At 54.2% G+C, this 24,573-nt stretch overlaps 8 protein-coding genes across 8 annotated transcripts; 5 read left to right on the top strand and 3 right to left on the bottom strand.

Moving 5' to 3' along the window:
• Window positions 1-130: 130 nt before the first annotated feature.
• On the top strand, window positions 131-1,190 carry CPAR01_11905 (acyltransferase; the record flags this gene model as incomplete). The annotated part of the gene is made up of 2 exons (XM_060496163.1): window positions 131-161; window positions 220-1,190. 2 exons carry the CDS (start codon window positions 131-133, stop codon window positions 1,188-1,190), a joined length of 1,002 nt encoding a protein of 333 aa, XP_060344948.1.
• A 652-nt stretch (window positions 1,191-1,842) lies between these two features.
• On the bottom strand, window positions 1,843-3,702 carry CPAR01_11904 (dihydroxy-acid dehydratase; the record flags this gene model as incomplete). The annotated part of the gene is made up of 2 exons (XM_060496162.1): window positions 1,843-3,568; window positions 3,626-3,702. The coding sequence occupies 2 exons, from the start codon at window positions 3,700-3,702 to the stop codon at window positions 1,843-1,845; spliced, it is 1,803 nt and encodes a 600-aa protein (XP_060344947.1).
• A 937-nt stretch (window positions 3,703-4,639) lies between these two features.
• On the bottom strand, window positions 4,640-5,675 carry CPAR01_11903 (ATP-dependent Clp protease proteolytic subunit; the record flags this gene model as incomplete). The annotated part of the gene is made up of 5 exons (XM_060496161.1): window positions 4,640-5,076; window positions 5,148-5,289; window positions 5,346-5,371; window positions 5,433-5,451; window positions 5,508-5,675. 5 exons carry the CDS (start codon window positions 5,673-5,675, stop codon window positions 4,640-4,642), a joined length of 792 nt encoding a protein of 263 aa, XP_060344946.1.
• A 436-nt stretch (window positions 5,676-6,111) lies between these two features.
• CPAR01_11902 (uncharacterized protein) lies at window positions 6,112-8,748 on the top strand (the record flags this gene model as incomplete). Its single annotated transcript, XM_060496160.1, has 2 exons — window positions 6,112-6,697; window positions 6,776-8,748. The coding sequence occupies 2 exons, from the start codon at window positions 6,112-6,114 to the stop codon at window positions 8,746-8,748; spliced, it is 2,559 nt and encodes an 852-aa protein (XP_060344945.1).
• A 905-nt stretch (window positions 8,749-9,653) lies between these two features.
• On the top strand, window positions 9,654-12,816 carry CPAR01_11901 (uncharacterized protein; the record flags this gene model as incomplete). Its single annotated transcript, XM_060496159.1, has 5 exons — window positions 9,654-9,822; window positions 9,884-11,454; window positions 11,515-11,840; window positions 11,897-12,231; window positions 12,290-12,816. The coding sequence occupies 5 exons, from the start codon at window positions 9,654-9,656 to the stop codon at window positions 12,814-12,816; spliced, it is 2,928 nt and encodes a 975-aa protein (XP_060344944.1).
• Window positions 12,817-17,202: 4,386 nt separating this feature from the next.
• On the top strand, window positions 17,203-17,739 carry CPAR01_11900 (uncharacterized protein; the record flags this gene model as incomplete). Its single annotated transcript, XM_060496158.1, has 1 exon — window positions 17,203-17,739. One exon carries the CDS (start codon window positions 17,203-17,205, stop codon window positions 17,737-17,739), a length of 537 nt encoding a protein of 178 aa, XP_060344943.1.
• Window positions 17,740-18,092: 353 nt separating this feature from the next.
• CPAR01_11899 (uncharacterized protein) lies at window positions 18,093-20,970 on the bottom strand (the record flags this gene model as incomplete). Its single annotated transcript, XM_060496157.1, has 3 exons — window positions 18,093-19,365; window positions 19,417-19,607; window positions 19,657-20,970. The coding sequence occupies 3 exons, from the start codon at window positions 20,968-20,970 to the stop codon at window positions 18,093-18,095; spliced, it is 2,778 nt and encodes a 925-aa protein (XP_060344942.1).
• A 1,859-nt stretch (window positions 20,971-22,829) lies between these two features.
• On the top strand, window positions 22,830-23,375 carry CPAR01_11898 (uncharacterized protein; the record flags this gene model as incomplete). The annotated part of the gene is made up of 1 exon (XM_060496156.1): window positions 22,830-23,375. One exon carries the CDS (start codon window positions 22,830-22,832, stop codon window positions 23,373-23,375), a length of 546 nt encoding a protein of 181 aa, XP_060344941.1.
• Window positions 23,376-24,573: the final 1,198 nt, after the last annotated feature.

The raw sequence follows: 24,573 nt of genomic DNA, 5'->3' as shown, positions 1-24,573 counted from the left end.
TCCGGAGCCTCATGTCGCGGTGACCAACCCGCCTCTACCTTACCTTACCTTACGCTCCACCCCTCCCCATCAGCTTGGACTTATACGACCATTTCATCCCACCGTCACACCTCCCACCACATCTCCCACAATGGAGAAGTTCAGCCAGTTCCGCGACAAAGGTAACGACAACCCACTGATCGCGATACCTTCACTGTTCTACAGACTAACATCCAACAGGTTCGGGCATCTCGCCCTTCATCCCCGTCAAAACAGCCCTCTCTCCCCTCTCCTCAATCTTCCACACCTTCCTCTTCTTCATCCGCCTCCCCCTCTTCCTGACCTACGCAGCAACCTACTTCCTCTTCCTCCAGCACCTATGCCCCTTCCTCCCCGTCGCCGTCCGCAAAGTCCTCCTCTGGGGCATGATGGGCATCCCCGGCATCTGGTGGGTCGACCTCCAGCTCGACGGCGTCCGCCGCGGCACCCTCGCCGACCAACCCCCGCAGCGCTTCCCCCACCCGGGCTCCGTCATCGCCGCAAACTTCACATCCCCCATCGACGCCGTCTACCTCGCCGCAATCTTCGACCCCATCTTTACAATCTCCTACCCAAACACCAGATCGGTAGAACAAATCTCCCTCCTCCGCGCCGTCTTCTACGCCCTCTCCCCCGTCCGCTTCGCACCACCGCCAGCAACCCGAAAACTCACCGACCTCGCCGCCCTCGTCGCCCGCTACCCGGACCGCGTCGTCGCCGTCTTCCCCGAAGGAGGCACCACAAACGGAAAAGGCGTCCTCCCCTTCACGCCCTCCCTCCTCGCCGTCAGCCCGGAAGTCCACATCTTCCCCGTCAGCATCCGCTACACCCCCGCCGACGTGACGACCCCGATCCCCGGCCGCTGGGCCAAGTTCCTCTGGGACCTGCTCTCCCGCCCGACGACCTGCATCCGCGTCCGCGTCGCCGAGAGCATCCTCAACTCCTCCGCCGCCCAGACCAACGGCGTCTCGTCCTCCGCTGCTTCTGGGGAGAACACCGCGCAACGCAGAATCGGGGCCGGAGGCGGCGATGCGCCGGCGCTCTCGATCGAGGAACAACGCGTGCTGGATAAGGTTGGGGAGGCGCTGGCCAGGCTGTGTCGGAATAAGCGCGTCGGGTTGACGTTACGGGATAAGGCTGCCTTTATCGAGGCGTGGAACGGGCGCAAGTGAGCAAGCGACACCGAAGCCTCCGACTAGTACCCAAGTAAAGCGCAGAAGGGGAATCGAACGGTAGTTTGGCAAGCTGGCGGCCGTCGTGCATTTTACGTTGTTTCGTTTTGCCCCGCGAGGTGTATGTGTTATTGCATAGCTAGGAGCTTCGGAGGCGCTTGTCGTGCCAATGCTTTCCAGGAATCGTTCGGAGAGGCAAGAAGCAAGGGAAGAACGAAAAAAAAAGCAGCATGGGCGAGCTTTCGCTGAGGGAAGCCGTCGTGTAAAAGTGTAAACGTAATCCAGGTGTGGACGTTTTGTAGTGTTTTTTACGTATACCACGAGTATTGACATTCACGTTGAACAATCTTCTGCCTTCTTTTTATATCAACACTCCTGGCCAATTATACAGCAGCGAACCACCTCTTCATGCAATTTGGTAAACCATGTAAACAAAACTCCGATTTTGGGGGACTACCTTTTCCGAAGCCGTACAAGAAGATGGTATAACAGTGTAGAAGAAACCTCTAGCAGAAAAAATGAGGAAACAAACCCCGCCGCTCCCTTTTTGAATTCCGCCAAAAAGAAAATTGACCAAAAATAGGAGAATCCTTCCTCCTCCTTCTCTCCCTCTCCTTTTTCTCGCTGCTCTCCATCCCACAGACAGAAAAGCTCAGATCTTGCCGTCCGTGACACATCCAGAGCTAGCATCGCTCACAAGAGCAGAATACTTCTTCAGCGTACCCTTGGTATACTTGGGCGGCGGCGCCGTCCACTTGGCCCTCCGCTCCGCCATCACCTCATCCGACACGTTCGTATCAATCACCCTCTTCTCCGCGTCAATCGTGATCTCGTCCCCGTCCTGCACCAACCCAATCGGCCCGCCCTCCATCGCCTCAGGCACGATATGCCCAATCAGGAACCCGTGCGAGCCGCCAGAGAACCGTCCGTCCGTCAACAGCGCCACGTCCTTGCCCAGCCCGGCGCCCATGATGGCGGAGCTAGGCTTCAGCATCTCGGGCATGCCGGGGCCGCCCTTGGGCCCTTCGTAGCGGATGATGACGACCGTCTTCTCGCCCTGCTTGATCTCGCCGCGCTCCAGGGCGGCGATGAAGCCGTCCTCCTCGTCGAACACGCGCGCCTTACCCGTGAAGACGAGGCCCTCCTTGCCGGTGATCTTGCCGACGGAGCCGCCGGGCGCGAGCTGGCCGCGCAGGATCTGGATGTGGCCCGTCGGCTTGATGGGGTTGCTGAAGGGGCGGATGATGGGCTGGTCCTCGGGGAAGTCGGGCGTGCTGGCGACGTTCTCCTTCATAGTCTTACCCGTGACGGTAATGCCGGAGCCGTCGATGAGGCCTTCCTTGAGGAGGAACTTGAGCAGGCCGGGGGTGCCGCCGATGCGGTGCATGTCGGCCATGACGTACTTTCCAGAAGGCTTCAGGTCAGCCAGGAAGGGCGTGCGGTCCGAGACGGCCTGGAAGTCGTCGACGGTGAGCTTGATGCCGACGGAGTCGGCGATGGCGAGCAGGTGGAGGACGGCGTTGGTGCTGCCGCCGAGGATATTGACGACGACCATGGCGTTCTCAAAGGCCTGGCGTGTCATGATATCGCGCGGGCGAATGTCCTCCTTGAGGAGGTTCTTGATAGCAGAGCCAATGTTCTCGCACTCCGCCTTCTTGGCGGGATCCTCGGCGGGGCTGCTGGAGCTGTGCGGCATCGTCAGGCCGAGCGTCTCGATGGCGGTGGCCATTGTGTTCGCGGTGTACATGCCACCGCAGGCGCCGGAGCCGGGGCAGGCGTTGCGGATGATGTCGAAGCGTTCCTCCTCCGTGATCTCGCCGGTAATGTACTGGCCGTAGGCCTGGAAAGCGGAAACGATATCAATGGACTCGCCGCTCTTGCTGCAGCCGGGCTTGATGGTGCCGCCGTAGACCATGATGCTGGGGCGGTTGACGCGGCCCATGGCGATGGCGACGCCGGGCATGTTCTTGTCGCAGCCGGGCAGGGAGATGTTTCCGTCGTACCACTGTCCGTTCATGACGGTCTCGATGGAGTCGGCGATGATCTCGCGGGACTGGAGGGAGTAGCGCATGCCCTTTGTGCCCATGGAGATGCCGTCCGAGACACCAATGGTGTTGAACTGGTAGGGGATGAGGCCGGCGTCCTTGACGGACTTGCGGACGAGGTTGGAGAGGTCGAGCAGGTGCATGTTGCAGGGGTTGCCCTCGTACCAGACGGACGAGATGCCGACCTGGGCCTTGTTCATGTCGTCCTCGGACAGGCCGGTGGCGTACAGCATGGCCTGGGAGGCGCCCTGGGATTTGGGCTGGGTGATGTTGGCCGAGACCTTGTTCAGCTTCTCGTCGGCGCGTCGGGGCGCGGTGGAGGAGAGGAGACGTCTGTAGAGATACTGAAGTTAGCTATTTGCCATTGATGGTCCATTGGGAGTTTCTTACGCATGGCTGGCAAAGGTAGGACGCCTTGTCGCAGCTCTAAGAGCTTGTGACTGGCGGGCGATGGACCTGGAGAGCATTTCGTCGAGGGTATCACTGGGCAAGCCCCAGGAGACGACGCAGCGGAAGGGGTCGAAGGGAAGGGAAAGATGAGGTGTGTGTAAGAGAGTGTTGTTCAATTGAGTTCCCAATTGATCTCCTTTTTCGAATCTGTTTCCTCGATTCTTTTCCTCTTTTATATTGATGCCAGGTGAGTCACGAAGAAAAGGAAAAAAGAGGTGCGGTGGAAGAAAGACCCGAGATCACAGGGACAGTCACAGGGACACGGCGAGCAAAGAGACGTTGATGGTTTTTTTGGAGCAGCCGCTAGCAGCCAGAGCCAGAGCCAAAACCACAGGGGGGGGGGGCACAATTTGGGGCGATGTCGGCTCCTAAAATTTCTGGAGCTCCCCGCCGAGTGCTCCCCGCATTGAAATACCTCGTCGCTAATTGGCCGCAGCTGTGGTTCCGACGCTCCGTTCCCCCCCAGGTTTGGTGCCATTTGGCTGCGTTCTGCTGCACAGCTCGAGGTGAGCCACCGGCGTCGGGTGCAAGGTCAGCAAGGTCAGCCACGGTGTGCGACTGTAACCACACCACCAACAGAGGTCGAATACAACACAAATTCAAGCATTTCATCGTCAACTGAACTTCCCTAGAGTCTATAGTCTTTGCTAATGAAGATGTTCCAAGCTCTGAGAAGCATCAAGGTGTGATGGCATCGATCCCAGCTTTACCTCATCCGATTACCTCATGGTTATTTCCGATAAGCCCGGAATGCTTCCGGTCCCGGACGAGGCCCGCTTTTCTACACCGATCCCGCCGAAAGTGGGTCGCGGCTACCCGGCAACGCGCGTGCTGCCTCCATATTCCTCTCCTGCAATCGCAGCTCAGCTCCATTACACCCAGGTAGCTTCACTACGGATAGAAATGGTGTTACAAATCAGCTCTGGATATCAATCGGCCACAATCCTTACGGACTTAGGGCTTCGTCTTGTGCTCCTCCGTCGAATCCTTCTCCTTGAGATCCTTCTCCTCCCTCCGTGTCAGAATCTCGTCAATAACACCCATGCTCTTGGCCTCCTCCGCCGACAGGTAGTTATCGCGCTCCATCAGGTCGTGAATCTCCTCCAGGCTGTACTTGTCGTGCCCAAACGACTTATTAATGTGCCGCTTCATGATCTCGTTAATCTGCTTGCGGATGCGCTGGATCTGGTTCGCGTAGATGAGAATGTCCGACGCCTGGCCCTGCGTCCCGCCCAGCGGCTGGTGGATCATGACGGAGCTGTGCGGCAGGGCGTATCTCTTGCCCGCCTCGCCTCCCGTCAGCAGCAGCGCTGCCATGGAGGAGGCCGCGCCGAGGCAGACTGTTGATACTGGTGATTTGATGTATGTCATTGTGTCGTAGATGGCCAGCCCTTTTATCTCTTCGTCAGCATTGTGTTCCTTCCCTTGTATCTCTGACTGCGCATCGGGGTGTCTGTCGAACCTGATGATACTGAGCCTCCTGGAGAGTTGATGTACATGGTAATCGCCTTGTCGGGGCTATCGGACTCGAGCCACAGGAGCTGTGCTACTATCGATGCGGAAACGGTATCGTCGATCGCGCCATTGAGGCAGACAATGCGTTCCTATGCATGTGTCAGCCTGATGCGCGCGATATCTCGAAGGGTCTATAGAATCGTACCTGAAGCAGCTTGGAAAAGATGTCGTCTACCTGTGTGGTCAGCGAGGGGGGGATACCCAATTACAGAAGCAGTCGCGGTGTACTAACATGTCCTCCAACCATTCGACTAATCAATTAGCTTTCGCGACCAAAGTATCTTCCAATAGCCATGGGTAGACGAACCGAAACCTCGGTGATGTAAGGCAGAGGGATGTTTCCAACAGGTGGGCTGCTGCTACCGCCTCCTGCGACGGGAGGGAAGCCCGGCAATGGGAAGTTTGAAAAGGCCCTGACGTGCTGCCGCCGCGGGACGACCCTCAGGGCTCGGAATAATGTTCTTTGACAGTTCATGGCGGAGGGTGCGAAAGCAATGGCGCATGTGTGGTGTTGCAGTGTCAAAGAGGAACGAAGTAGAAAGAATGCGAAAAAGCGGCAATCGACGGCAACAAGCACGCGGGAGAGGTGTGACGTCCGCTGGGAAAGCTGGTTGGCCCCTGTGCGCGCCCCCGAGCTCCGAGCTTCCCCCACGCGTCCTCGTCTAAAAATTGCCCCGAGGCGCGTAAAGCTCTTTTTTTCCGTCTGCCCCGTATTCCTGAGCGAGGCCGCCACTCCGGGGACCCCTTCCGAATCTTGAAATCTCCGGGCGGCTTGCCAACGTCCGTTCTATTGCGCACCCATTGCAGCCAGCGATTTCCCTCTCTTTTCGAGCCAAGCGAGACCAAACGACCACACTGGCGACACTTTGCGACAATCGCTCCCTCCTTCGGGGGTCTCCCCCTCGACCGCGATGAAGCCATTCCCAGGCATTCGACGAGTGCCCCGAACTTCTCACAGAAGCTATGGCACAACCCCCCCGGTCAGACCGGGGCCCGTTTTCCTGTCCAAGAAGTACATAAGAGAAAGAGAAGCCAAGGCAGCGGGTAGGGCACCGCCAATACCGCCAATATCGAAGAAAGAAGCAAAAGCACAAGCGATACGAGATGCGCCGAAGCGCAGGGCAGAGGAAAGACAGGCGCACTTCACCAAGAGAATCCAAGAGGTCCTAGGCCACGACGGAATCGCAAAAGACGTACGGATCGACAAGAAGAACAAGAAGGTCAAGACGTCCGCGGGCGACCTGCCCATCTCGCCCGTTATGGACCCCGTGTGGATGGATGTACGCACGAGGTACCGGACGCCCAAGCCCAGACCGAAATCCAAGAGCGACAAGGTCCGGGATTATTCTTTGTCTTCGTCTGGGGCGGCACCGAGAAAACACAAGTATAAGACTAGGATGGGCAAAGACAAGAAGACGCAGAGCCCAAGGCTCATTGTCATGAACAAGTTGCCCAACGGGGGCAGGTTCCGCGTCAAGTTGGAACAGAACCCGTACGGTCAGTAGCGGGAATCCCCCTCCTATTTGTATGAGGACTCCGAGGAAGCGGAATGCTGATGTGACGGACCTCTTGCAGTACATGCTCTCGCCTCGCCTGTCCGATTCTGCCCCGTTACGGGGACATCTCTGCCGAAATACTTTCTTCAAAACTTCAAGGCTGTTACGAATCCGGACACCCAGGGGCACTGGTTTATACCAGGCGACGTTGAAGTATCGTGGACACATAGAGACGCCATGGAAGAGGAGCTTAGGAAGCTTGATAATCTGGAGAATCGTTCAGAAAAGTTTGATGATGTGAAAAATGGTGCTATTAAACAGGGGAAGGACGATTCTAAAGAGCTCAATGAAGTAAATGGTGAACCGAGGAAAGCTTTCACAGGGAAGGACGAATCCAAGAAGGCCGACAATGCAGAGGACGAGTCCAACAAGTGTTTCGAAGAGACGACCGGATCCACCAAACCTGAAGAGGAGAAGGTCGAATACAAAAAGCAGAGCGAAAAAGAGCCCCAAAACCTTGACACTGCAGTAGACGACTTTGAGCAGCATTTCACAAACGTAATCGGATCCGAGAAGAACGCCAAAAAGGAAAGGAGCCGCTCTGGAGCCGTATCTCTTCCTCCCATCCCCCAGAAACAATTCCCCGAGGACCCCATTGCAAAACAAAAAGAAACAGACCAGCTCCTCCTCAAGTCCCCCTCCGCTTACGTCGTCTCCCGCAAACCCGTCATCGACTCCATGGCAGGCAAACGCGGCAAAACTCCCTTCGGCGACGGCTGGCGGACCCTCCTCGGCAGGAACCCAAAGGTCATGAACTCGGATATCCCCAAACGCCTCGTCTGGCGCCAGGACATGGGCGACTTTGTTCTAGAGAACCTGCGCAAGAATATCATGAAGTACGTCACTGGGTACGTCGAGGCGGACGAAGGGCACAGCTCATGCATCCAGCCCCTCGAGACGTGGGAAGATGTCCACGACGCCCAGAAGCGGAGCTGTTTGCTGTGGTATGATGCGGCGAATATCCCCGCGGGGGAGAGTCGGTGGGACGAGTGGATGGAGGAAGGAAAAGTAAAGCCGTTTGCGACCTATGACGTCCCAGACGCAAAGTACGAAAAGAGTCTGCCCATCTACGACATCGGGCGGCTCATGGGGCCAAAGTACCTCGCGAAGCTGCGGGAGATACCCGTGTTCCGCGAGCGCTCGCTCTTCGTCGTCAAGAAGAAGCGGTCGATTCCGCTGCAGCTGTACCTATGGAAGCTGCAGGCGTACATGGCCGAGTATCCCTCCGCAGAAAAGGTCGCCGAGGTATCTGCGGAGAAAAGGAGGCTCGATAGGAAGAGGAGGGAGGAGGAGCGCCGGGAGGAGCTTGTACAGGAGCAATTCAGGCTAGAGGAGGAGGCGAGGGAGGGGTATATACGGGCCAAGGCTGAGCGGGCGAGAATTATTCAGGAGAGACTCCAGCGGGAGATGCAAGGCTTCGATGAACCCAGGGATAAGACGGCAGAGGTCGGGGCAGAACGCGGAGTCGGGTTTGGGAGCAGCAGTACAACCATGCCAAGGTCTACAGCGGCGCCCATGAGCTCGGCCGACTTCACCGCCCAGCTCATGGCAGTACCTCGAGCCGTGTCCTCACCCAGTGCTTGGGACAGCGCCGCCATCAAGCCCATACCTACGATCAAGGTCGACAGGAAGGCTGAAGCCCCTAAATGGCCCACAATCAAAGCCAAAGCGAAAGCCACACCTAGGCGCTCCGCCAAAGATGTAGCCACGCCCATGACTGCAGCCGACTTCACTGCCCAGCTCAGGGCGACACCCAAGGTCGGTTCTGGATCTGGCTCTCGGGACAATTCTGCCGTCAAGTCGGTAGCCCCCGCCAAGGTCGTCAACGAGGCCGGTTTGACTTCACCTTTGGCCAAAGTTGAAGGCGGATCTAAGCCCCAGCGTGTCGGTACGACAGCCGAGACTACACCCAAGGCCGATGTCAAAGGAGCATCGGAACCCAAAGCAGAAGTCAAGAAGCCAAAGGTGAGATCAGTCAAGCCACGCTGGTAGACTTGCACGGAGCAATTCTCTTTCCCATCCGGGCAATTAGGAACCTTGGGTAAGACGGAAGGAGCGGATGGTCATATCAGAATCTATGTACACTGCAGGAGCGAAGGGAAGGGATATATCCTTCCTATGTTAGAAGGCGTGATGAAAGTTGAGGACCAGAAGATGGATCCATATACCCAAGAAGGGAGACGCTTTGGTAACGTCTCGAAGGATAAGAAATACCCCAATCAGCATTATAATCAAACATCTTCGTCAGTCAGGTGATGACACACTTATATCGACAGTCCTTTGAGCCGTTTCGTTGAAACGAGTGACCTTGAGGGTATTCTGAGGTCAAATTGGCCTGACATAGGAGCAATCCTCATTGCCGCTGACTTCCATCACACATGAGGTTGTAGTCTCGGATACCTCATTTTTCCCTCCTGCAGGATTTATCATACCGCAAAACTCCACGGCTTCCTTATAGCCTAATTTTCTCTCTTACATCCTTCATCTTTTACTTCACATCCACAACTCTCTCAATTCTGGCGGGCTCCTTCTCAACCAATCCGAATTTTGAGCACCTGCCTTTGGAAGTCAGTCCTTCCTGCTCTCACTCCCGTCTGGGCCTCCGTCCTCTCTCATATATAAACCTATCTTTCCCTGGCTTTCTCTGCTTCGACTCTTTCTCACTTCCACACCACACCTCCACACTTCCACACTCTAGTACTTCCACAAATTCACACTGCCAACTATCAGCCTCATTCACTTCATTCATCTATCTATCCCGATACAAGTCTAATCATACCAGGCTATCAATTTCATTTCGATCTCCTTTCTATTCAGCTACAACGCCACTCGCGCAGTGCCAGTCCTATGAGACTACCTTCCTACACTCACACAACCTCCTAACTATCTTTCCCATCATGGCAAATGTACATGGGACAGTTCTTTCCGGCATTGGTCCGAGAGTCGCGAAGAAAGAAGAGGCTAGGGCGCTGGGTGTATCACAGTTGGAAATCGCCAAGCCTGCCCTTCATGCAGATGCGATTGGAAGGACCCAACAAGGTCTACAAGAGTGGGTTGCTAGTTTGAGTGAGTATTCCGGGCTTTATCAAGATTCATTTCTCTTCAGGCTTTGCTCACACATTATCAGATCTTCTGAACGAGGCACCGAAGTCCCGAGAGATCCTTGTCGGTGTCATAGGTGAAACTGGTCTGGGGAAGAGCTCCCTCATCAACGCACTTCTCGGGTGCAACATCGTGCCAACCAGCAGCTCAGAAGCCTGCACGGCAGCTGTTTGCATCTTCGGGTGGAATGATGACGTCTCCAATGGCAAGAACTTCCGTGCTCATATCACGTTCAAGTCTTACGAGACAGTCGAAGCAGAACTGGATGCACTCAAGTACGAGTTGAGTGACCTGGAGGAGACCAGCCACACCCAGGGAGAGCACCCAGATCAAGAATACGAAGAACGACGTGCTCAAGCACAACGGCAGATGAGAAATGTCGCCAACTGGTCGAGGCTCAGTCTAGAGGCAATCAGAAAGTCATCTCCAGCACAGATCATTGCGAATTCGTCTGCCTTTGCTGACATTTTTAGAAGCGGACGAGGCGATCGGGCGACGAGCACTTCCAAGCTCGTCAAAGCCGTCAAGAGGAAAGAATTCTTGGCCGTGCTGAAGCCCTACGTCTCCAGCTCGAAAGAAGTGGCATCGCCCACAAAATATTGGCCTTTAGTTGAGCAAGTGGAAATATTCTTGAAGGCCGACATACTCCGGCATGGACTAAAGCTCGTCGATTTGCCAGGTGTTATGGATGCTCTTGAATCCCGCGCCCAAATTGCACGCAGTTATCTCTACCGTCTTGAGAAGAGGATCGTTGTGACACCCGCAACGAGGGCTGCTGACAACAGAGCAGCGGCTGACCTTGTCCTCTCGGAGCGAGATACTATGTTCTTGGACATGGATAACATGCTCAAGGGTGATTCTCTTTGCGTTGCCATAACCAAGACAGATGACATTGATGACTTGGCCGCGGAGAGCGAGTTTCCCACCCTGGAGATCCTGGCAATCTGCGACGAGATCGACAGGCGCGGTGGAGATGACGATGATGAAGAAGCAGAAAGCGGAGACGATACCATCTATGGCAATGCCGTGGATATGAGTTGCTCAGCAGGTGAGAAGCGTCCTCGTGCTGACGGCGTACAGGGCCGAAGCGCCGTGAGACAAAGAATGGACAGTGATGGACCAGACTATGATCTGTCCCATCTCAGCACGGGAACACTCAAGTCGCTTCGCAGGCAGAAGTGTATTGTGGAGCGAAATAAGATATTGAAGCAAAGGGTGACGGATAACCTCTTATCCACCAGAAACAAGAACAAGAAGTCGCGCGCGTCAGCATCAGCTGATACTCTGCCTTCAGTCTTCCCTGTCAGCAGCAGAGCTTTTCAGGCTTTGAGGTTGAGAGACAAGACAAGCCACTCTGATGGATTCCCCGACCGACACTCTACTGGCATCCCGGACTTGGAAGACTGGCTACACCAAGTTTCTCTCCCGTACCGAGAAGAGTGGGTAGATGGAGACATTCACCATATGCAGGTCCTCTTTGATGCTGTGGATGGATGGAACCAGAATGACCATCATGCAGCGTATCCAAGATTCTCTAGCGATCAGAAGATCGAATTGGAGAGCAACATGGACATTCTCTGCAATAACCTGAACGAGGTAAGTTCATAAACGTTTGAGTTTGCGTTTCATGTCAGTGCTAATCTTCTACATACGAAGTCTATGAATTCTAGAGTTCGCACCACAATTCAGAAAAATCTCGCAGCCATGCAGCCATTACGGAAACTCTCTTTGAAGAGGACCCATCTTGCTAGACAATCTAAAGCAAAAGATCAGCCAGAGCTCGAGCGAACCGTCGACCTGTTTAACCGAGCAGTGAAGGGGTGGGAAAAGAAGAATCCCAGAGCAAATGTTGCTGCATCTTCACGACACGAGAAGACCTTTTGGTCTACTTACCGAGCTTGCGTCAGGAGAAATGGTGGTCCTTTCATTCGTCGTGCAAAGAACGGACAGCCAAAGTCTACTATCTTCTGGATTGAGGACGTGTAAGACTCTCCCCAACGTTTATGTCGCCAGGTGATATGTGTTGACAATCCAGCAGGTCTCATGCTTTCTGGCAAGGCCATTTTGATCAATGGGCCTATCAGTTCACTCGTCGAATCCCGGCATTGAAAGGGAAGATTCGAGGAGCGGGTCTTGGAACCCTTGCTGTATGGCTAGAGGAGCTTAACGACAACGATTCGCTCCCAATATCGTTCCGAGAGCTGGTGAAGGCTAGCGCCTTCAAGCTGGATCACCTCGTCGAGAAGTATGTGGCAGATGTGCGTGAGCGCGTCACGCAATTCCAGACATCATCGAGAGCGAAGAGAGAGCCTGTACAGAGGTCTTTGGCGTTGATGATGAAGCCAGGTTTCGAGGCGGCGATCAAGCACACTGGTATGTAATATGATAATGCAATTCTCATTAAAAAGAATCGTGACTGACATTGAAGCAGGCAAGGGGTTGATGGCGAAGCAGATAGAGGACGTAATCAAGCACGCAAACGATGTCGGCTTCACCATGTTCGAGACGGTACGCAACGACTTGGAGAAAGACCTCACAGCCGACATAAAGAAAGTCTCTGCAGACATCTCGAATCTTTGGAAACATCCCCAGCGTGGCTGTAGTACGCTCATCAAGGCTGAGCTGAACCGCATTGCGAAGGGTCTTTACGCGAAGAAGACTAAGACGCAACCTTCGACGAGGATGAGCAATGTAACTCAGCAGACGCTTTCCACCGTCATTGCCACTTGGCGGTCTGAATGGGCCAAAGTCTTCATCTGCCTTCCCGGTGCGCTTCCTCTGGACGATTTCGAAGAAGCGGCGCCCAACGAGGCTGATGAGACTGATGGTACTGTTGAGGAGGAGAGTCAGGTGATAATTAAGAGAGAGGCCCTCGAGGACGTCAAGGAGATGCCTATGCTTTCGGAGGACGAGAAGAAGGCATTGCTCCCAGATGGCATCAAGTCGGAGCCGGCTTGATGAATCGGCATCTGGATGGGGAGTTTGAGAATGAGTTTGGGGGATTTGATTTCACGGGGATTCTGCTTTTTGCCTTTCTGTTTTGCTTCCACTTGCGAGGCGGCATCGTCGCATTTTCTATCCTGCTACATGGAAGCATCGAGGCAATACTTCGCCTCATTCCCGCAACGCTATTGAAGCTATTCAGTAGCGGATCTACGGTAGCATAACGGGGGGCACTGAGACTCTCATAGATCCCTCGATCAGAGGCAGCGTTGCTTTTTTACACAGACAAAGATATTTTTTTTAAACCATGAAACTCGCCAAAAGCTTTTTGCATCTAAAATGACTGTAAGAGGCTGTGAGCAGGACTTTCTGGCCGCTTATATCCTACCCCCTCCAAAAGCCTCAGCCATACTTGCCAAATAGCCCTTATGTACCAAAGACTCGAACGTCTCAAAGGCATCGAAGTCGTGCAAGTAGGCCCGAGGAAGCTTGAACGCAATACTTCTACTACTCTCATCACGCCCCCTTACTTCACAACCTCTCAAAGCCAACATCAAACCACAAACAGCACTTCCCGAAGCAGAACAGCGAAGGACATTTTCAAGACCTGAAGGCTGTCAACCACAATACCACAACTCTCCAAACCCTCATCATTCCCAATTCTCAGCCCCACCATCGACCCCATCTCTGCCCCTCCATGCATCCGTCCCTGCCCCGCGCCCCGCCCCTCAAAAATCCTCACGAAAACCCTCATCCTCCGCAATAGCCCCTCCCACGCAACAATCAAACAAGAGCCCTCTCCCTCGCCCTCGTCCCCAACCAGAGTCGCTTCAAGCGATTCTCAATCATCCAGCGTCGATGGTTTAGTGGTAAAATTCTCCGTTGCCATCAAGCAGCGTCGGGGAGCCGGGGGTTCGATTCCCCCTCGACGCAATCTTTTGTTTTTGGGGGGTTTTGGGTGCTGGTATGTGGTGAATGAGTAGTTTTTGATGAAGGTCAGTACTGGGTCTTGTTTTGGTTCGTTTTGAGTAGTTTAGACGAGGTTGTGGGCTTGATTTTCACGTCTTGAGAGGTATGTTGTATGCTGATTTATCTAGGCAAGCGGGTTGGCTTGCTGAGGAGTTCCAAGTATCGTCTTCGAGATTTCTATGGAATTGATCAGTGGAAAAAACTTTAGATTTAGATGTTAGAGATTCTGTGCGCTGTGTCCGAATTTCCAGGGACTGTATCGTCATTCCAAAGGAACATAGAAGTGCAGCCTAGGATGTGCGTTTTGGTGCGAGACGCGGTGGTGGTGAAGGGCGCGCGACTTCATGAATTACATGGGGTGCAATTGGCACGAGAGACTACTCACACATCACTTGGTCCTGCTTTGTCGAATCTGATGATGGATCAGATTCAATGTACTAAACGAATCAAACAACACGCCTGTGTTTGCCTGCCGTTTCTCCTGTGCTGAAACTGCCTTAATTTGCGGGTCGAGGAAGGGACGTTGATGATAGTAAGACCCTAGGAGGCTAGGGAGGCCGAATAGAATATAACTGAAGAGATACCATTTGCTCTTTGAGTGAAGAAATGTAGAATAAAGTATAGTCGGCGCAAAGGAGAGCCGCCTAAGTAGCCATCAAGCGCGGCGAACATCGCATTTCCGGCGCAACGATGTGATGCGAGCAGGCGGCAAGACAAATCGTGAACTGACAACCCGGGCAACAACACCTTCCGCACCCAAGAACTCCCCTAGATGGAACAACAGTGGCAATATTACTCGAAGAAACTGAGTCTAGAACTTGTTAGCATCGGACAGGTATCAGGAACTCTCTGCCCAGTACTCTTTTCTAAAGCCAGGTCATAAAAAGGGTACATCAAAAGAAGCCCCCGCGCGTCGCGCGCAACCCGTCTTAAACCCACAGACGTGATCAACAATGTAGATCACCAAACCCAAACCACACCTACGGGTCCCTTCTCACGCGAGGATGTATCTCAAGCCCTTCCCGCCGATCTCACAACCCAAGATGATCAACTTCAGCCCAACTTAAAATCAAGCCCGACCCTACCGGTAATCCTCTCAGCCCTAGCAGACGCCAAGCTCAACACAAGCTTCAGCCTCAAGTTCTGCTCCCCCAGAGATCTACCCCTCCCATCCCATCTTCATCCTCTCTGCACCAATGATAGCTACATGAATGACATGACACCAACACCGACCTACAAGCCACGTCCACTAACGGCGGAAAGATCCGAGAGGGACAGGCCGGATCACCAACCCAAGGGATCTCGCGCGACCAGACACTTGACAGAGATGGGGAGGACGAGCGGGTGCTAATTGCTGACGTACTGACCCAGGAATTAGATACCATTAGTCTACTCTACCTACTCTACTCCCAATGCCGTCATCACGGCGACGTAAAATCAGCAAGACAACATCACATGGATGCTACACGGCGACAGAAGACGTGCGGCTCCGCAGCCATCTCCGACAATCTCGATCACTCGGGAGCCTTATCCGGGAAACTCGACTTGCCCGCCGGACCGAAACGACAAAACCATCCCAAAGTACGGATACTTTAAATAACCCACCGTTCATACTTTTCCCGGCATCCCCAAAAGATAAGCACGGCGATGTAGAAGCTTCATCATCTCACTTTACACAACATCGCGCAACAAGGTAGAAAAAAGCATGGCCGATACAATAATCAAAGAAACTTCATAAACTCCACGATAAATGAAGACGAAAAAGCTTCACCAAGCGCACCAACCACCCCGCAACCTCCTCATCCCACGCGCGCATAACGCCCAACCCGCCCCTGACAGTCTCCATACCTCCATACACACCTTCGCGCAGACGCCAAAAAAGATGAGATGAAATAAAGCCATCATCCGCCCACAGGATGGCCCCTGCATCCCATCATCCCCCCCTCCAGCACGTAATCGGCAAGTCTTGGCTTCAAAATCAAGCAATTCATTCCGTATCCCAAACGTAAATAAAATCAAAGCCTCTATGCATCTCCAATTGCGCAATAACGGCGATCCTGGGGCCTTCCTTACCGCAGCATCATGCTGTCATGGCCAGGTGCGAATCGGTGTTGGCCCGTGGGCTCTGTCATGCTATCTTGGCTGTAGTCAAGCACGCAAGCAAGCAAACATGGACTCCAACTCTCATCGGAGAAACCCAACAAACAAAGTACCTTCACCTTCATAGATCCAACAAAGGAAAGATAATCTCACGAAAATAACAGCGGGAAAACAAGGAAACAACTCAACCTCCCTGGTAGTAGACAAACACAACAAAAACCCACGAAAAAGGCAAGTAGACATGCGACAGAGACGACCACCCAAAAAAAAAGCGACAAAAGCACATGTCAAGTCAATCTGTCGCGGCAATCACACTTCAAATCTCCAAAGCCCGAATCGCACACCTAGCACCTAGCACCTGCATCAGCACCCCCCGGCCTAGTCGGGATCTGGGGCCGGACCGTGGCCTTGCTTCATCGCTTGCTCGTTCTTTTCTCCCTCCCATGCGGATACTTATTTGATAATCCATTCTGCGGATTACGGATCTACCAGGACTCGCACACGCACGCACAGCCAGATTTGAACAGGCCAAGTTTCCATTATTTGTTTGTTTAGTGGAGGCTATCTACCCAAATCTTGACCCACCATCGTCTCGCGCTTCCCAGCCCTCGACACGGACGAAGCTGTGGTGGGTGTGGAACAGTGGATAGTGTGGGTTCGAGAAAGCGGCCCTGAAAGACTCCCCTGTTCTGGGCCCTACAAGTATTGCCTGCTACGTAGGTACTACTACTCCGTATGCAGATGCTGACAGCTGGGAGAGATCCATTCAGGGCAAGGGTGGGAGTATTACTCCGTAGACATTGGACGGAAATCCCGGCTTGGCAAAGAAACAAAACGGAAAAAGAGCCATTTCGTCCCCGCAGGACCATCAGCACCGGCAATGTCGGTCTTTGTAACTGTGCTTCGCCGACACATGAGCCATCAGGACTCTCATAACCATGACAGAAGATAAGCTTGCCTAGTATTCAAGTGAAGCTCTAAAATGCGCGGCATCATCGTTCCGTGTCAAAAGTGGCTCCGATACGGGACACCCGGTGTCGGAAACCCATCAAACCCTCCGCCCGAACCGGCTCCCCTCAGACCTCACAGGCTACAGCCGTCGTCCGGAGGATACCGAAACCGACCTGACAGCCAAGCGGCCAAGAGCCAGGCGAAAAGAAGCACCTGTTGCTGGGCATGCGACTCTCGATTCAGGTATCGACAGAAACCTACTCCATCCAACTACAGAGCCCATGGCCGGGCTTCCTGCACGGCCATGCAGCTGCATGTCCTCTGGGAGTGGGAACTCCCCTACAGCTGAAATGATGAGGGTGTCGGTGATGGGAATCCGCAATGGGCGAAAGTGGGAATTCTCTTATCGCGTCATGCTCGCTTGCCCCAGGGCCTCGGAAACGCTCGCGGCTGGCCCCCCCTCCTTCGTCCAACTCGGCTCCGTTCCCGTGCCTGAGAGTTCGTGTAGATCAGCCCGTTCAGGGCACTCGGTTCGGCTGGTTGGTTTCTCATCCCCTCCGTTTCGGTTTGGCGCGCCGCTCATCTCCCCACACTTGCTCCGTCCCTTCATCTCACAGCTTCAACCACGTCCACAACAACCTCCGGGCCATCCTATTCGGGGGGAATCATCATCAATCGTCGTTGTCTTTCTCGCGGAAAATATCCATCGTACTCTTGAACATCGTTTCATCTTTCGTCTTTCCATTCGTCGCTGGACTACTAATCTCCGCCTCTTCTCGCGTCTCATTGGTATCGGGATTTCATCCTCTGCGCCTTTCTCCGTGCGTCAAATGCTATTGTACAGTTGTGTCATTCCGTAAAAACGTCTGCTCGCTGTGTGTTGGAATCGGAAAGCCCCCTCCCAGACGCCGGCCATGACATGTCATCCATGGCGTTATGCCCTGACCCAAAATACTCCGAACAATTATCCAAAAAATCCCCTGCTCTGTGTTTGGCCTCTGAGGTATCATTGATCCCAATCCCGACAAACCGGTGTAATCGCCTTCGTTTGCCTGCTCGAAGGGGCTTTTTTTTTCTGCGGCCGTCGCATCGTAGCGTCCTCTTCTCGAATCACTAAATAAGAAAATATTAAGAATAGTAAGGAATGCCACTTGTCCGTGGCTCGTCTGATGGCGAAGGTCGATACAACATTACGACCATGGTGATGAGTTCCGCCAAAGAAGTTGACACGTCGATCAAAGTATCTGCCACGCGGTACTTTGCCCGCTCGACTAAATGAGCGAGAACTTGGATTGCGGCATGTGGCCCAAGGCTGCTGCCAAGGCCGAATGCGAGTCGGGGGCATGCTCTGTGTAATGCATGTCCTCTTCGAAATAGGGCAGCACCTTGATGCCGCAGTGTTGTTGGAAGAATTGAGTCCCAATGTCATATCGCTCCCTGCATCGTCTTTCCCACGGATCGATCTTGAGTGGGCTGTGGTAGCAAAAGGTGTTGTGCTCTGCTCCTCGCACTGGAAAGACGAGGCCGCCATCCTTCATCGCAGTCCATAGTTCCAAGGCCTCCATCCTCGTATTGTCGGCGTTGGGCCAGGCTGCTTGCATGAGCTGAACAACAGCATATCGCAAAGCCAGATCCTCTGCACTGCCTTGTCCGTGACGACCTGCTATTTGCCTTCGTAGTGGCTGGAGTTCGGAGAGCAGTTTCTCGAGTCTCTCGGGGTTAGCGTGGTTGTAAAAGATGGCCAAGTCTATCCACGTCCTGGCTACGTAAGGGTGACGCCGTCCGTAGATGGCTTCAAGTTCTTCGGCGATGGTAGGAATGCAGCCCCAGACAAGCTCCGATAGTGTGATCGGACCATGCTTCTGTTGCACCTCGTATAGTGTAGAAAATGTCTGTCGTAGGGGATGCGAGCGTTCAAAGTTCGTCGATGAATACGCCGCCAGGTACTTGCAAAGAGCAGTCATCATGCCCGCGTCGCGATGCACCATTCCCAGCAAAAGTTCCTTGATGCCTTGTGGTGATAGTTGTTTGAGATCCATCTCCAGTCGTTTGAATGCCTTCATTAGTTGATGACCGCCCGCGTCGTGTTCGCCCATTTCGAATTTCTTGTTCGCATCAGCAAACATGTCGCTTGATCCCGCACCCCATAACATAATCGATGTCCATCCGACCTGCTTGTCAATTTCGACCTCGAACTGGCGGCAATGCAAGAATGCTTTCCGCATATTCCCAACAATCGTCTCCTGCGCTCGGAGCAGGTCTGGTGATCGCAGATAGCCCGGAGCGGGCGGCGGTGTCGGGGTACGACATCGCACATATGACGGGAGCTGAGCTGGCGTTTCAAAGTCGACAAGATCGTACTCCGTCACTCCCTTCCTCTTGAGATACGTGCCCAGATTGACCACTCTACCGTTTCGAACGAATTCGGACACTTTGCCCTCGGCATCGCGTTGGAACTTCATAGACAGAAGTCTCTTCACTTCGTCCTCGGTGTTGTTTTTCACGAAGCCCCACTGAGAGAATCTGGTCTTGTACATCTTCGGCCTACGACAGTGAGATGAGATGAAGGGGCGTGGATCTGGAATGGATACTTACGTTGCTTGGAAGCCATACTGATCCGCCATGATCTGCATGACCTCTTTCAGAGGACGGCGTTCTTCCAGATACAGATGCTTGATGGTCCCCTTGAAAGACTCCCATGCCTCGGCAGGAACCTGCTCCCGAGATGGCCGACTGCCTGTCGCAGGCTTTGGAGTGGGGGTAATACTGGGTGCTCGAGCATGACCCTGCACGATGGTTAGATGGAACACTTTATCAAGCAAAGAAGAAACGTACTGGGAATGATGTCGTAGGCGGAGGGCCAAAAGGCGTTTGCATCACACCCGGGGTGCCGGGCATGAGGCTCGGGGCAGGTGTCGGTGCTGGGCTGAACGTCGACGTTGCCGGGCTGAAGGGTGTGGGAGCAGGACTAAATGCGGTAGTAGGTGGCGGACTGAAGGCGTTGGCATTTGGGGGTGGGCTGAAGGTATTCGTGGTTGGTAGTGAGTTGAAGGCATTTGCAGGGGAGCTAAAAGCGTTGGCAGCACTGAAGGTTGTTGCCGACTGATTGAAAGCATTAGATTGGGAAGCGAAGGGTTTAGAGACTGCGCTGAACGTGTTTGGTTGGGGACTAAAGTTGCTTGCTTGGGTTGCAAAGTGCTTAGTCGTCGTATTGTTGAAGTCATTCGTCGTCGGAAAATTGAAGGCGTTGGCTTGTGACTGAAACCCCTTGTTTGACGTATTGAGGAAAGGATCTAGCTGACTGAAGTCGGCAGTTTGTTGTTGCTGCTGCTGTGCCTGTTGCTGTTGCTGCTGTGTCTGTTGTTGGTGTTGGTGTTGGTGCTGATGTTGCTGTGGTTGATGTTGCTGCTGCTGCGGTTGATACTGCTGAGGCTGATGGTGATGCACCTGAGGAGGAGGCGCGGGGTTCGAGGGACCAGCAGCAATAGCCATACGACTGTTTCCATCTCCAAATCGTGAGTCTGGCGTGAACATGGGAATATTAGAGGGTGCGCGATCCAAAACTGGCTTCGTATGTCTGGGCACTGGAGGACGATATGATTCCGGAGCACGGAAGAAAGTGGGCGTGGCCGGGCTGTGAGCGACTGGACTTGTGATTCTACTCATTCCTGAAGAGCTCATGTTTGCTGTGCTGCCGTGCATGCTGCTAAAGTGTGCCGACGATGGGCTCGCTATTGATGGGCTTGCGACTGAACTGGCCGGGCTCATGATCCTATTACTGCTTGGTGGTGCGGCGCGAATCCCCTCAAAGCGCGCAATCAAGTTGGACACTCCGGCAGGGGGACTGAATTCATCGAGTTCCATTCCTTCGTCTTGCTGTGGCGCGCTGTTCATCGAAGACCCAACGTCGAAGCGCGCGTTCTGCTGCGCGACTGGTGAAGTCCAGTCCATAGATGAGTCGAAGTCCCTCCGGACAGAGTCTTGCTGCGGCGGTGGACATGTCGAGGGACCGCCAAAGTTGAGCGGAACACCGAACCTAGAATATGCTTGACCAGATGTGTTGAGGGCGAGGCGGCCATGCTGACTGCCTCCGTATTCTGATCCAGAGGGAACACCGCGGGGTGGTTTGTCCCCAGAATGATTGAACATCTCGGCCGCGTCCCGCGTCCCCCGTGGAGCAGAGGTTCGGACCGCTGGCTAGAAAGATGTCAAGACTCGGGACGAGTCAAAGCTCCTCGGTAGGACAGGTGCCTCGTGTCGTCGTCGAATGCGATTCATCCAAGAAGCCCAGCGCGCTGCCCTGGTGGCAAGCATCAATTGCCCGTCAAAATGGAGGGGGTGCCACTGGGCCTTCAAATGAAAGACGAGAGCGTGGGAGGAGACCAGACAAAAGTGCCCATGATCGTCGCCACATAAAAGAGAAGGTCTCGGTCACTCTGGCTGCCAAGTTAAAAATAGAGCGGCAGAGGAGAAAGCGTCATGGCCCAGTATGGGTAACGAGAGGGTTCGAAAAGATTAAAGACTGACTGAAGGGTCCCCCGACAGTTGACACAGGTCGAGGTCAGGACGGGTCAGGAACAGACAGGTCGGGTTAGGATAGGACGGGAAGCCAGAGCTGGAACTGAACGGGCGGAACGACAAGCAATGTTGTCTTGTGCAGTAGAGAGAGATATGGGGGTGAGATGGGGGGGACAATGGACGGGGGAGCCGTTGCTCCAGGCCAGTTCGTCCGTTCAATTTGGGCTGGTAATGGTAGAGTGAGTGGTAGGGCTCCCGCTTCCTCTCTTTCTCCCAGTCTCTCTCTCTCTTTTCCTTCGCGGCCTGTCTGTCTCTTTCGCACACACACACTCTCCCTCTCTCTTGGTCGAGAAAGACGAAGACCACTTTCCGGTGTTGAACTGGCATTGGTCGGCGGTCGCCAAGTTCCTCCGTGTGGTGAAAGCTGCAGGCAAAAGTTCCTTCGCGTAATTTCCTCAACAAGGAAAGCGAGCGTGGCACATGGGTAGAACAAGCCCGTATCCCGTCCCTTCGGGTCTCTCTTTTTCAGTGATAAGAGGGCCTCCCAGCAGCCAGAACCGTACTTGTAGCTAGGTCCGTGGAGCTGCGCGAAGGGAGGGGGTAAAGAAGCGTTACATAGCCAATGGCTGTTCAGACGGTCTGGCAGTCCGGGCGTCTGCTAAACGAATGGGGAACCATTCACAACGCCTTTTGCTGGTCGGAGCGGGCGCTGGCTACCAATTCGACCGAGAGAAGCAAGACGAGTTGGGGGGAACCCTCGATGGCTGATGGGGGGCCTGCCTTTGCTATCGAAGCTGGGGGCAAGGCGGTTCGTCCTTTGATTGACTCTGTGGGTACATGCGCACTCCCTCTGTCCCTCATGCTCGCCCTACTGCGTGTGTATGTGGGTGTGGGTGTGCCTCTCTCCAGCCTCCGCGCCCAGGAGAGCCCTGGGATTTCGTCCAATGTGCCCGACATGTCGACATTGATACCATGGGCCTGTGCGAAAGTTGTCGACGGGTAGGCGACCAATTCCAATTTCCAGGGTGGCCAGGAGGCGGGGAATAGGCACAATGGTGCCACCACTGTTCTAGATTAAGAAGGTGAAAGAGCGTCCTGGTCGGCCTAAAAGACGCCAGCGACCGAGTCCTGACTCAGACCACCAATCATCGTGCCTGTCTGTAGGTATCCTATCAACTAGGCCCTCCCCCTTTTCGGAAAGGCCGTGGTGAGAGAGCCAGAGAGACTAAGAGACAGCGTCGCGAACTGTCACCAACCAAGCATCAGGTTCCAACCGGGGAGCCCTCCGACATCTCCCTCGGCCCAGGTCTACATCGCAGATGAGATTCAAAGAGCGCCGCCGTCCGCCGTCAACCATCATGGAGGATGGACGGCTTGCTGCTCGCTTTTGGCCCTCCCCTCGTTAGCCAAGCAACCAAGCCATCGGCCTGGGAGGGAAAAGCTGGGGGAGCTGCCGCAGGCAGTGGACTAACGCCGTAGAAGCATGGTGCATGTTCCAACGGCCTTCCACCAAGCCAATCTGGCACTCCTGGTTCCATCCGATAAGCCATTTGGTGAGCACGGCCAATGGTCAAGGTACTGTCAGAGACACACCCGAACAGCGCCGCTCCAAACTAACCCGTCTGGTCGTTAAAAGGTCGCGATCGCAGGTTTTCCATTTCAGCTACCTTCAAGGGGCGGGCGGCGGGACTGGACCAAGGAACGGACTGGGGGCGAGTTTCCGCGGAATGGCCGCAAGACAAAGCAGATCTCTGTCTAAGGACGCCACGATTCAGACTCGAGTGCCATCTTTTAATTGGAAATTGCCATGGCATTGGGCGGCTCCTGTGGGCACTGCCGAGCGGCGGTCAACATGCTTTCGGCCGGTTGCACCGCAGGCTCGTCCGTGCTGTCCTGTCAAAGCCGAGGCGTGGCTAGTGGCTGACTTTGGTGGCTGCTCTCATTCTCGTCCATCATGGAGCATAGCGTTAGGCGTCTTCAGCCTCTTTGCAGACCACAGGAAATCCGCTGAAAGCAGCGAGAGAAGTGCGGCGTAACAAATGGTAAGTGAACGGTGAGTGGGTGACAAGCCCCGAGATATGAACCGCAAGTTGCGAGATGCCGAAAACATTTTCCAACGGAACAAGAGATAATAGGTACCGGCTAATGTTCTCGAATTTTCGACCCCAATATCCGCGGAGCCAAGGAGATCCCTGCAGTGCTTCTCACTAGCACGAACAGCCGGCGACGGGCTCCTTGCTGACCTAAAATGAAGGTGACCTGACATGAAATGTCAGTCAATACGCACTAAGTAGCAGTTTGTTGTCCGAGCTGCGGCTTTGAGACTACAGCGGACCTGGGCTAGCCAGAGGTGGTCTTTAGCATAACGCTCATCGGGCAGCTCATAAGAGAGAAAGTCGTCAAGAGCTGACGCTAAGCGGCATGCTCCCTCTTTACGTGGGTCCCGACGGCAAGGCGAACAGACGCCGACGGGTCCACACATGAGAACACTCCATCAAGTAGGCCCGAGGAGTCGGCAATGTTGATGTAAAGTGACGCGAGCCAAAGCACGACTTCTGGAGTCCAAAGTCGTGCTTAAAGTCGTGCTCCAGCAAAGATCTACCCTGGAATTGTTGATGGCTGGGTCCATGGCCCGGGGCACGCGAGCCGAGTGGCCCTGAGGGTTCGTGATCGCCATTGGAGTCATCCACTCCTCGGAAGAGGCCGATTGTTTTTTTTTTTCAACAAGTATAGACATCAGGTTGGGACGCGGTTGTAGTATCTGGATGGGACAATAAAGATGTTGCCTTAGCTGTCGATGACGCGCTTCGGATCGATTCGAATGCGCATGTTAGGATGTGGGTGTGGCAGCCATCAGGCGACGAGACAGCTTTTTGGGTTATCTTTCGGTGCCATCGAATCAGCTCAGCTCACACTGCGGGCTAGTAGGCTGCTGAGTGACAGACCTGCTGTGCCATGATAAGTCGGGGTATTTGGAAATGCGAACCTTTTTTCCAAATACTTGGGTCCTGGTCGTTTGGTTGATAAGGAACTACAAAGTTCCACCATGTTTGCTTTGGGAAGGTCGAACAGGGTACTTCGGTCAGGTATCCGTAGCTGTTGGTTCTCAAAACCTATGCTAACCGATCGGGCAGTCTTTTTCTGCTGTGCACTCCTCACTCACCGAGATTGCCGGTGACATCGACGTAAGTTGATGCGGCATTTCATCTAGCTCGAGAAGGGTTGTTCGCAGCG

This window comes from Colletotrichum paranaense (genome assembly GCF_030867605.1).
Source record: "Colletotrichum paranaense strain IMI 384185 chromosome Unknown Scaffold_10.1, whole genome shotgun sequence".
In the NCBI taxonomy this organism is placed as follows: domain Eukaryota; kingdom Fungi; phylum Ascomycota; class Sordariomycetes; order Glomerellales; family Glomerellaceae; genus Colletotrichum; species Colletotrichum paranaense.
Note: the sequence above shows the minus strand (reverse complement) of the source record. Positions and strands in the feature narration are given on the sequence as shown.